General features: G+C 49.3%; 1 protein-coding gene across 2 annotated transcripts; it reads left to right on the forward strand.

Moving 5' to 3' along the window:
• The first annotated feature begins 651 nt into the window (after positions 1-651).
• On the forward strand, positions 652-10,350 carry LOC144938185 (C-X-C chemokine receptor type 3-like). Of its 2 annotated transcripts, none has more exons than XM_078865977.1 (3): positions 652-754; positions 5,030-5,659; positions 6,647-10,350. In XM_078865977.1, exons 1-3 carry the CDS (start codon positions 734-736, stop codon positions 7,193-7,195), a joined length of 1,200 nt encoding a protein of 399 aa, XP_078722103.1. In that variant the 5' UTR covers positions 652-733; the 3' UTR covers positions 7,196-10,350. The 2 variants fall into 2 exon arrangements, with proteins under 2 accessions (XP_078722103.1, XP_078722104.1); XM_078865978.1 differs by having other exon boundaries at positions 5,072-5,659.
• Positions 10,351-11,739: the final 1,389 nt, after the last annotated feature.

Genomic DNA, 11,739 nt, shown 5'->3' on the forward strand with positions numbered 1-11,739 from the left:
TTGCACACGAAGGCTGGACTAATAGCTACACGCACACACAGCAAAACAAAATTAAGCAGACCAATGCGATTAGTATGGCTGTGCGTGTGTGTGTAGGTGCTCGCTAACAGCACTTAGCCCCAGCAGTCTGTTCAGGCTATACGGGGGATCTTTGTCTTTGTTTGTCTTTTGTGGTCGTTGCTTTCGAGTGGGGAGAGGTTGAATGCAGCGGTTCCCGTGCGCGCATCCGGCGACCCGAGTTCGATTCCCGCTCACGGCTGAATATCGCTGGTGAATTTTCGAACCGATTTGACCACCCCTCGGTCGCCTCGGACTTTACATGGGCACGCGATCGCGGTGTGCAAAAACACACAATCACAACCGGGGAGTTAAAGCAGCCGGGCGCTGTGTTAGCCACACCACCCCATTCGTGCGCAGCTCTGGCACCTTCATAAGTGTACGCAACAGCCCTTGTCCCCCACAAGCGTTGCAGGCTATTCGGGTGATCTTTGTCCGTGGGTTTTTCTTGTTGTTGTTTTTGCTCGTTTTAGAGAAGCAGACGTCTCTTGGCGTTTCCTCGCTCACATGTGCTGATTCATGCCCCCGGTTTGGAGAGGGGGTTTGGTCAAGGGTTAAATAATTATTTGAAACATCGCAATTGGTGGACTGGGGAAAGCTGTGTCCGGCAGTGGCAGCTCAAGCTAGCCAGGTACACAGCTGCGAACTGTCTGGGAGGAGCGGTCGGCAAGAAGACATGACTAGTTTGGATGACTTGGTAAGAGTTGTTGTCTCGTGGACACCCCCCCCCCCCCAATTCGCTCGCTCGCTCACACTCACTTGAGTGCCGATGTCACCAACCAGACGTACCGAGAAATGTAATGACTTGCATTCACGGAATCTCTTATTTGATACGTATTCTGGAATGTGGGTTGAGTGGACTCTGTTTTAGTGCCCTTTGCTTTGGTGCCATTTCTCAGTTTTTTTAACTGTTTATTATTATTTTATGAAATTCGCTTGGTAGTAGGGTTTTCATTTTCTTGGTAGTAGCTGGTATATAGGATTTGGTCCTTATATTTAATTTATGTACAACGTTATGGGATGCCTTTAGCATGAATGACGGTATATAAAATGAAAGTATTGCTATAATTGAATGCTGTTTTGTGTTCTTGATGATGATTAATCTGTGCATTCTCCGGGTAAACGGTATACTGTGCATGATGTGCTGTATTCGTATGAGATCAGCTATTAATTTTGTGATCCGTTAAAATATACACTACATAATCGCGTATTAAATATAATTTTCGAGAAATGTTCATTATACATTTTTTTTGGACCGAACTAAAATGTCTTAAGGTTATGGGTCTGGGCGTTATGAAATGCCAAAATTGAAAAGAGTGCCATTTGGAACGAATTTTGCGAAGCATTATACGAAAAAAAATTCAACATTGATTATGGGACTATCTTTGTTGAGTATCATACAATATATATGTAGCGAGTTCGACAGAGTCGCAGACGTAGACTTGGAGGCAACACATTTATTTAACTCCAACACTGGCTATCAACAAAGATTCGTTCATGAAGCCATCCACATATATATAGACACAGACACAATCTCAACCGAGAAGATGGGTACAAACTGAACAATCATTGGAAGGACGTTATTAACCGGTTTAAGTCATAACTGGCTGTGATGATTCCATCCTACCTTCCGATGTTAGTAGTTATTTTCGACTCTCTGGTTTTACATTAACAGGTTAAATGTCTTTAAATTAGCAGGTGAAATGTCTCACACTAACACAGTCACCATTGCTCATTTTTTCTCGATGTGGCGGGGGCTCTACGATTTAACATTGACTTTATAATCTCTTACATTGACATGCTAATCTCTCACAATACAATGGCCTCCTCTGCAGCTTCGTCGTCGTGGAGGTAGCTCTCCGATCTTACATTGACATGCACATTTCTCGCTTTAACATCACGAGCCCCGACCACTTTGCTAATGACCCTTGGGCTACAACCATTTCAAACCTTTAAAACAACCTGCCTCAGCAGCTTTCCCACTATTTTTCCTGCTGATGACGATTGCTTGTGTTGTGATCGAAACGTCGTATTTTTTATTTTTATTTTCTTTGAACCTATCTCTGTGACTTTACCGAAAGACTAAAACATATCAAGTTCTGCAGTCACGAAAGCTTTGAGTCAAGATTTGATTTATAATCTATCATATAATTACAATACCCCCACCCCCACCCCGCCGCCTGATCTCTGCACCTGATTGGGTTCAGTGATGACGTCGTCCTGAACTATTTAAGACCGGAAGCAGGTGGATCGCTTCACTATTCCGGCAAATCGCCCTAAAATGCTGGATGTAATTACCAGCGAAACGTCGTATTCAAATTGTAAACGTTGTGGATTCACTCTCCAACACACCGGTGGGCTGAATTAGTAACTAATTGGCGCGTTGTTTACGTGACAAACCTTACTGGCTGTGTCGGGTGGTGGAAGGTTACGACACATTTATACTTCACGCAATCTAACCCAAAAAACATCTATATGGAGATATTTTTATATTACCGGGTAAGGCCCACTGAGCTGTACAGCTCTTTTTCAGAAGCGACATGGCTACAAATGATGGCTCAACGAAGCGGCTTATCATGTGGACATGTTTAGCAGGTAAATATTCTAAACGCACGTTGATTCTAAATGTGGAGGGAAAAAACCGAAAAACCGGGAGAAAGATATATAGACGACCAAATATACAGGGTCGGGGTCGAACCCGCGACGACCTGTATACCAGGCGAGGTAGTTAACATCTTGCCACCGCAGCGCCCCAGGCATTGTGGCTGTGTTTTGAGTAAACCAACGTGGAAATAATTGTCGTCATCTGGACGGGAAGTTATGACAGCGAGCAAGAGGAGGCAGCTCGTTTAAATGGCAATAGATTGCGCAGATGGTAGTGTGTGGTTTTGTGTTTACACGCTTTTTTTAATTATTACACGCTTTTTATTAACTCTGTCTGTTGTTGTATCCTCAAATCTTGCAACTCAAATTTAACCCACTTCCCAATGTGGTATCGACTGCAAACTTGGTATACTTATGTCACACTGATGACAATACTATATTATTAAAAATAAAAATATTTAAAAAAATGTTTTACATGTTATGTTTCGGCTTGGGTCTAATTGTCCACGCACAACTGACGTTGGCTGTAATTTGCCACGGCCCCTTACGTTATGGCTTCCTGGAGTCGTGGAGTTCTTCCATTGCTAGTATGATACATTTGCAGCTACATATCATTGGCATTCCTTTCCTTTGTTAATGCTAATCCCTGCACCCCCCCTTGGTGCTCTTGATCCTGCATAGTGCGTGGGCATGGTATGACTTTGAAGCCCCCCCGCCCCCCTGCGCATTTCCCATGTATATGCTAAACTCATCTTGATATGCACATTATTTTTGTTAAGGCGCTCTTCTACCACCCCCAACCCAGCTTATATGTAAGTTCCTAGCTTGAAGTGTCTCATTCTTCACCTGAGGACGGCTGCTTGCGTTGTGGCCGAAACGTCGTGAGAATTGTTTAATTTTATTATGTTTTATTTTTATTATTTTATTACTTCCCTTCTACGTGACTTTACCGAAAAAACCAAGAAGTTGAGATATGTGGTTAGGCAAAGTTCACCCAGTGTCTAATATAATGCTGATGCTTGTTATACGGTGTTATATGTATGTTGGATTTATCGAGCTTTTGCGGCCTCTCTCAATGTGCGCACGTTCAACTTATTTCGCACCGTATGCACCCAACCGTGCTAACGGGAGGTGCGGGGGAAGGACAACAAACCAAACACAAAAAGGAACTTCTAAAGAAATGAGTTTTAAATGCCATTGGAACCTCATTTGCCAGTAGCAAATATTATAATTGGTTTTTTATCCTTTAATCTGGCAACAAAACTGACACCTTTTTTTACAAAGAGTCATGTTTGCATTTACCACAATACCTGCAGTTGGACCAACACCATGTGAGACGAGGCTCGAAAGAAAGTTGTCTCGGGTGTGGACCATTCAATTTCAAGAACAGTGCATACATTATCAGAGTTATGTTTTTTGTTTGCATTCCGACTGCAGGTATTGTAGTCAATGCAAACATAACTCCTTGTAAAAAAAAGGTGTCAGTTTTGTTGCCAGATAAAAGGGTAAAAAAACAATTATCGAGTTTTAAATGCTTAGCTCCGGTGACTTCCTAATATAGGAAGAGCGTTCCAGACGGTCGCAGAAGCGCGTCTGAAAGCGCGCGATGCGAGTGGTCGTCTTTGTTCGATGGCCAGCAGCCAAAAGCCGCGAGAACGAGTTCGCGTGATGGTTTAATCTCAAACGACGAGATCGGCAAGGTATTGGCGCTTCGTTTGTGGCGAGCGCTTTGTGTGTGTAATGAGTGCGACCTTTGTAATAGTATTCGTTGGGCCAACGCAGCCCTGCGACTACGGACGTGGTCTAAGCATATCCTCGACGAAATGTGTGCAAAGTTTCACCTCTGTACACCGTCGATGACACCACTAGCCATAACACCATCAGCATAATCGGCGATGTCGGTGACAAGAAAGCTGATCTTGCAACAGCAAATCAGCTGGGAAAGTTCGTCCCAGGCTACTCGAAATCACGCCCCTGCCCCGCCCAACGTTTTAACAGTGATGTGCTACGAAGAAGGGCCATTGCCCGAAACGTCGTATGTTGTTTTCCTTTTCAGGCCACCGCACGCCGTGTTGTTTACGGACGGCGTGGAGATGTTTGTGTATTTGTGAAGTAGTCGCTTCTAGCAAGGGCGCGCTCTCAGCCTCATCGAACGTTAAACAACAGGACGGGTGGTTCGCAATGCTCTGGTGTCCTCTCACGAATCAAAACCATGGCTCCCCCCCCTCCCCCCACGCCCCCCCCTCACCACACAAACCCTCCCTCGCCTCCCCCCGTTGGTTAAATCCGCTTTGATCGACCTGTTCGACGCGTCTATCGCGGAGCGCGTGCGGACCAGGAAGGACATTCGAGGGAATTCCCGAGGTAGTTCTTTGACGCTCTCCGCAAACCAAAACAAATATTTTCGCAGGACATGGGCTCGCACCAAATATTCGAATTCGGCGACGAATTCGACGACGTGTTCTCGGACAACGGCAGCAGCTACGGGAACGACACGGGCTACTTCGACAACGTCGGCACGTGCTGCCCGCACCCGTGCAAGCTGAGCGATATCCGACGCTTCAACAAGGTCTTCCTGCCCGTCGTCTACTCGCTGGTGTTCGCCTTCGGCTGCGCAGGCAACCTCCTCGTCGTGGTGGTGCTCGCGCGCTTCCGCAGAGCCATGGTGGCTGCCGACACCTACATGCTACACCTGGCAGTGGCCGACCTCCTCTTCGTCGCCACCCTCCCCTTCTGGGCCACGTACCGCGCCTCCCAGTGGACGTTCGGCAACGACGCGTGCCGCCTCATCTACGGCGTCACGAGCGTCAACTTCTACAGCAGCATCTTCCTGCTCGGCTGCATCAGCGTGGACCGCTACCTGGCCATCGTGCACGCCGTCAAGACGCACTGGTGCCGCCGGGCCGAGCGCGTGCAGCTCATCTGCGGCGTCGTGTGGCTCGTCTCCTTCCTGCTCACGATACCGGACATCGTGTACAGCCAGCAGGTGTTCGTGCCGGTACGTTGCCCACACCCCGTCGCGCTTGCAGCAACGCAGACACGCAGACGACAGCCGGCCACGATGCAGCGTGGCCGGTATGTCGTCTGCAGCGAGGGGCTGGCGGATTGCCACACGCCAATGTTGCGAAGCTCCCCTTCGTGTGGGTGTCGTGGAGGAGAATGCGGAACAGCTAAAATGCGGACACCCCCCCCCCCCCGTACCGCACCGACCACCACCCATGCCATCTGTATGGGATCGAGCGTTTCTCCCTTGCACGCGTCGGTTTTTTCTCCTGGTGCTCCGGTTTCTTCCCACAAACCTATTAATTATCCGATGCCACCTCTAATATATATATAGGACCGCAGAGCTTGGGGAAGGGGTGGGGGGTTTGGTGCCGGCTCCCCGCGTGGCCGCTGCTGCCTTTCCCACTTTCTCTCAGGTTCCTCCTCTTGGCGCCTCTTGAGCCTTCCTCTCTTTCTCTCTTAGAAAGTGAGCGAGTACCATGTGGCGGCGGTGCGTTACGAGTTAAAATTATTAGTATATTTTCAGTTTCATTTCAGTTTCATGTATTTGGTATAACCCTGTGAGCCATTCGGCTCTTGAATCGGGTGCAACCGCAACAAAAAACATCTTAAAGTGATATGTGTGCACCTGTGACTCCCCCCCCCCCCCACGACGTGCCGGTATGTGCATGCATACCTCACTGTGTGACGTGTGTGCGTATCATCATCATCGTCGTCGTCATCATCATCATGTTTCTCTGAGTGTTTATTGTGGCGGTCGCGTGGCCCCGGCGGCGATAGCGCTGCTCATTGCAGAGAGGTTCGCGGTTCGAATCCAGTGGCCCGCCCTGGTTATTCCTGCGGCTGTGCATTCACATTTTTTTCAAGTCGATTTTAATTGTGTGTACATACGTGGCGTATGAAAACTACCCCTCCCCCACTTTTCACGTGATTGATTCACATCATCATCATCATGTCCCCCACCCCTGCAATGTCCGCACAGCAACTCAACTCGACCGAGTGCGTGCAGAACTACTCGCCGGAGCAGGCTGACCGGTGGCGCTTCTCGATCCGCATGCTGCACCACACGCTCGGCTTCCTGCTGCCGCTCAGCGTGATGCTCTTCTGCTACACGAGCATCGGGGTGACGCTCGCGCGCTCGCAGGGCTTCGCCAAGCAGAAGGCCCTGCGCGTCATCGTCGCCCTAGTCGTGGCCTTCTTCGCGTGCTGGCTGCCCTTCAACGTGAGCGTCTTCGTCGACACGCTCACGCGGGCCGGCCTCGTCAGCCCGTCGTGCGACCTGTACGCGCGCCTCGACAAGAGCATCTCGGTGACGGAGAGCCTCGGCTTCGCGCACTGCTGCCTCAACCCCATCCTCTACGTGTTCGTGGGGGTCAAGTTCCGCAACAACGCCCTCAAGATCCTCAGGGACGCCGGCTGCGTGAGCCAGCGGTGGCTGAGCGAGCACGTCAAGTACCGGAGCGCTCGCGGGCGCAGCTTCGGAGCGTCCGTGGGCTCCGAGTCGGAGAGCACGGCGAGCTATACGATGTGAACGGGGGCGGATGGGGCGGGCTCCGTCGCGCGACGCATGCCTCTAACCCCGAGGTTTAAAAATTACAAATAAATCATTGTTATGCATTTTGGTTGTAAACAACAACAACGCAGGCCTCTTACGGCACGTTGCCATAGTGTGCGCAGCCAGGTGATTTCGTTGGCGACAAAAACAATCCCAATGCGACGGAGCCATTGAAGAGAAGGGGGGACTTCCCAGAGATAAAAAAAACATAAAAAATAAATACCATTTGCTTTGTTGTTGTGACGCAAACCCACATCGGCCACACGGGTCTCCCTCCCGGGCGTGTCAGGAATGTCGGCTGCATTGGTTCAGCTGCAAGCAAAACTCCGCACCAGTTTCGGAATTCGAGTGTCTCCATCAGCAGTCGCGCTTGCTTGAACCAATGCTGCTGTGCTGCCAGTATTTAGAGGCAATGACTGCTTTTGCCATTCTCTTGGCTCACGAGCAGTCGGGCTTGCTTGCACAAATGTTGGTGAAGTGCCACGTGTTTCTAGGCAAGGGCCCTCTGTGTTTGATATTGGTCCTAGTTTCGACGCAAAACGATATGACGCACGGGACAAAATATCTCCATGTAGTTCGCGCGCGTGTGTCTTTGTCTTCGAGGCTTCGAACCCGCGGACCCGGGTTCGATTCCCGCTCACGGCCAACACCAGTGACGATGATCTGAACCGCACCTGAGTCTCCCCGAGGTCGACTCGGCCTCAAATGAGCACCTGGCGCGGTGTGTAAACATCGCCACTCTGGAGACACAAGGCCACCCGCCACCTCGTGTGCCATGCCGGCCTCCGTAGGTGCTCGCTAACACCACTTGCCCCGACAGTCTGTTAAGGCTATACAGGGGATCTTTGTCTTTGTGAGGTTTAGACAGCCAGTTGTCTCTGAACCAAGCCACCGCATGCCCACAGCAGCTTCTGTTTCGTCGAATAGAGGTGGTTTAGAGGGCACGGCGTGGGCTAGAGACGAGATGGACTGGTGTAGCACGGGTAGGATGTGGAGCAAGTAGGACTGGCCGACGACTGGCACCAGCGGTGTCAATATATCGGCCTCAGTGGAGCAGGAGCCGCGTTAAGGGGATGCTCCTCGGCAGTTGGAGGCAGTCGCCCTCCAGTAGGGAGCACAAGTGGTGCATCTGCCAGTCATCTCAGTCAGTCAACCCTTGGCACCTGGGACTGCCCCGTGACGTGTCAGCGAGTGAGTCTCCGGCATTTCACGTGGCCTTAAAAAAGTGCACCCAGCTTGGCACAAGCACTGTGGCCCTGGCACCGTCACTTGTACATTTTCGCTGTCTATTCTTGTTGTGGGATTATGGTTGCCTGTAGGATTTGCCGCGGCCTGCCCACCAGCCGCTGCTGCAGTTTGTTGATTGGTTGGAGTCACAAGAGGTGCTGTCAAGTACAGACGTTTACCTAGTCCCATCCGTTTGGTGTCTCTTACTAAGAGTTCAGTTCCTTTGCACGTTCGATTTAGGAGATTTCTTTTTTGCATGGTTATGTTTTGATAGCATTCCGAGCTGAGTTTATCGATATGGTTATAATCAGTGGATCCTGGTGTCAGGAACGTCCAGAGTGGGGGGGGGAGGGGGGGTTTCGGCACCTGGGGCAACTCACACCGTGTGGACTACCCCGAACCTTCAAACTAAACCACAAGTATTACATCTGACACCGTGACGTCGAAGCACAGCCACGCCCCCCCCCCAAAGCGCGGGGCCCGGGGCAGTCGCCCCGATCTGCCGTAACCCCTCGGGGGACGGCCTCTGCCGAGTTTCGTCTGCATATAATTTGACGTTGCAGCGTGAGAGTCCAAGGAGAGTCCAAGGACTGTTCTCAGGATTGCAGAGTGAGTTTTCACGTCAAGGTTGGACAACGGTGGTCCTACGGTAGAGCCCTGAGCATCTCCACGGGAAATGTTGCAAGGCGGTCATAATGGCGTGAGATCGCAATAATCATATTAATGATAATAATGGCGTGTGATTGTTAATTGTGAGTGAAGCAGTGTGGTCTGTTGCGTAAAAACAAATGTTTGAGCCCAGGTGAGGACAACGGCACTAAACGTGTTGCTACGTTGATGTCCAATGTCACGGGGTTGCACTTTGCTGGGTGTTGAATTCATCCGCGCACCTCCGGTTGGCACGGTGGTTGACTTACGTGCGGTGGTGAAGTTCAACACACGTACGCGCCACCCGTCAGCTGACGTTCTTGGTCACAGCCATGAGTCAGATGCATCCGACTCACGCTGTTCATTATAAGCAGCAACCGCATTACAGCTCACATCCTGTGAAATAGATATTCGTTTCTACGATTAAATCGTCTATTTTTGTATAATTGCAATAATAATGAATAATACCGTTTGCAGATGACACGTACAGATAATGTGTGTATATTGAGTTTTTTTTTCACAGGCGATATATTGTTTGAATTATATATTCATTGTGTAAGTTTCAGCACTGAATACGACGTTGATGCCTAGAATCAATATCTGGCCGATGTTTTTTTTTATAATGTACATTACATATCATGGTATCAGTGTGCTAAGCTTGTTGCTAAGAACTTTTGTCATGCTTCGTAATTGAATATAACACTTTGCAATGCTTGTTAATCTAACCTGAAGTGTGGGACATCATGAATTTACATGTTACCGTATTCTCCGGAGTATAACAGGCCCCCGAAAGTGTGACGCATCACGCGCTGATGCTTGGTTGTCGGTTCGAATCCAGCGGTCGCCCCGGTTAATACTGCATTGAGTGTTTATCAATGATAACAATATATATTCTACGCACCGTCGGCTTTACACACGATGCAAGTTAAAGATCCCGTGACGTTATCCGCAAGCGTAGGCCGTTGTGTGCCAGGGTCACGGCCCAAATTTGCCACGTTTTGAAACATTACACCGCAAATGACTCGAAATTGAATTACACAGCACAACCATCGCACCATCCCCCTCCCCCGATCGCGAAAACTTGGCAGGTCCCTCCTGAAAAGAGAGTCGTGAGACTCAGTGAAGCCTTTTTAGGCATACAAGCCGAATAATAACAATACTGATGAATCTGGTCTCACACACACACACACCTAACACATTACTGAGACACCCAATATTTGCTTTGAAAGACACAGGGGAGAAAGTGTGTCCTGATAATCCAGAGAATTCGGTAATGCTAAAGCTAAGCATCAATATGTAACCTTCATCGATATGTCTGCTGCTTGACCACTCAGTAAATTTGACACGTGAACAAATGCGTTTGTGTGGTTTGGTTTGGATCGCAAACACACACACACACACAGAACGTGTGATTGCAAACACAACCGTGACTCTCTGCCCAACACGTGAGCTGCGCCAACACGAATTAGCAGGCGAATTTGCAGACCGAGATGAGGGCCGATTGCCGAGGCAGGCAGTCGAGGAACAGGCGGTGGGCGACTGCCAGGGCACATCTATGGGTCTCTGTGTGAGTTTGTGGGTTTTTCTGTGCGTCTGTGGGTCTCTGCGTAAGTCAATCTAACAGCAGATGGTGGGAGACTGTGAGGACAGATCTGTGGGTCTCTGTATGAATCTGTGAGTCGCCGTTTTGGGTAATTGGGCCACTTTGGGAGTCTGTTGTTCTCTGTGCGAGTCTATCGAAGAGCAGATGGTGAGAGACTGTGAGGGCAAATCTGTGGGTCTCTGAGTCTGTGGGTCTTTGTGTGAATCTGTAGGTCGCCGTTTTGGGTATTTGGGCCGCTTTGGGAGTCTGTGGGTCTCTGTGCGAGTCTATCGAAGAGCAGATGGTGGGAGACTGTCAGGATACACCTTGGAGGTTGCGTCTCTAGTTGGCAGCAGCTGCCGGATATGGCGGCGGGTATAGGAAGCGTTGCCAAGAAAGTGTGATGGCATCAACGGATTTGGCCATGCCGATGTCATCTTGATCTTTCACCTCGAATCTTGATACCGAGGGGTGGAGCGGTGGCGCAGTGGTCAGCGCTCTTCCCGTCTCTCGATCTCGAGGATGGAATGACGTCGACAATCATGGCCCCGTTCTGCTGGGTCTTCACGTGGATCCACAGACGTGCCCTCAACGCCAGTTTGATCCCCTCCACCTCTTCTGATCTTTCACCCACCTACCCCCTGCAGTTGCTGTTGTTAAGATCCCCTCGCGCCGAGTCTCTCTGATCAGAAGGTCCCATCCGCTCCCGTGGCTTCATATCCGGTGGTCCCGTCTTTGCGGGTCAATTTGATAAAAAAAGTATTTATTAAAAATAAAAGTTTTTTTATTTCTCACGTAAAAACAAAATGTTGATCACAGAGCGGAAAATGTTTGGGGCTGAAACGTAACTCGGCTTCCAACGCGTGGGTGAGTCAATGGCGTTAACGACGATCGTTTAGCAACGGATTTTCGCTGAACGAGCAATTTTCTCCTGACCAGATCTCGCTCTAAATTTCGAATTAAAGCTTTCGTGACTGCAGGGATTTATCTTCTTGGTTCTTTCGATAAAGTCATGTAGAATGCAAATAATAAAAATAAAACATAATAAAATAATTCTCACGAA

Source organism: Lampetra fluviatilis, chromosome 21, assembly GCF_964198595.1.
Source record: "Lampetra fluviatilis chromosome 21, kcLamFluv1.1, whole genome shotgun sequence".
NCBI lineage: Eukaryota > Metazoa > Chordata > Hyperoartia > Petromyzontiformes > Petromyzontidae > Lampetra > Lampetra fluviatilis.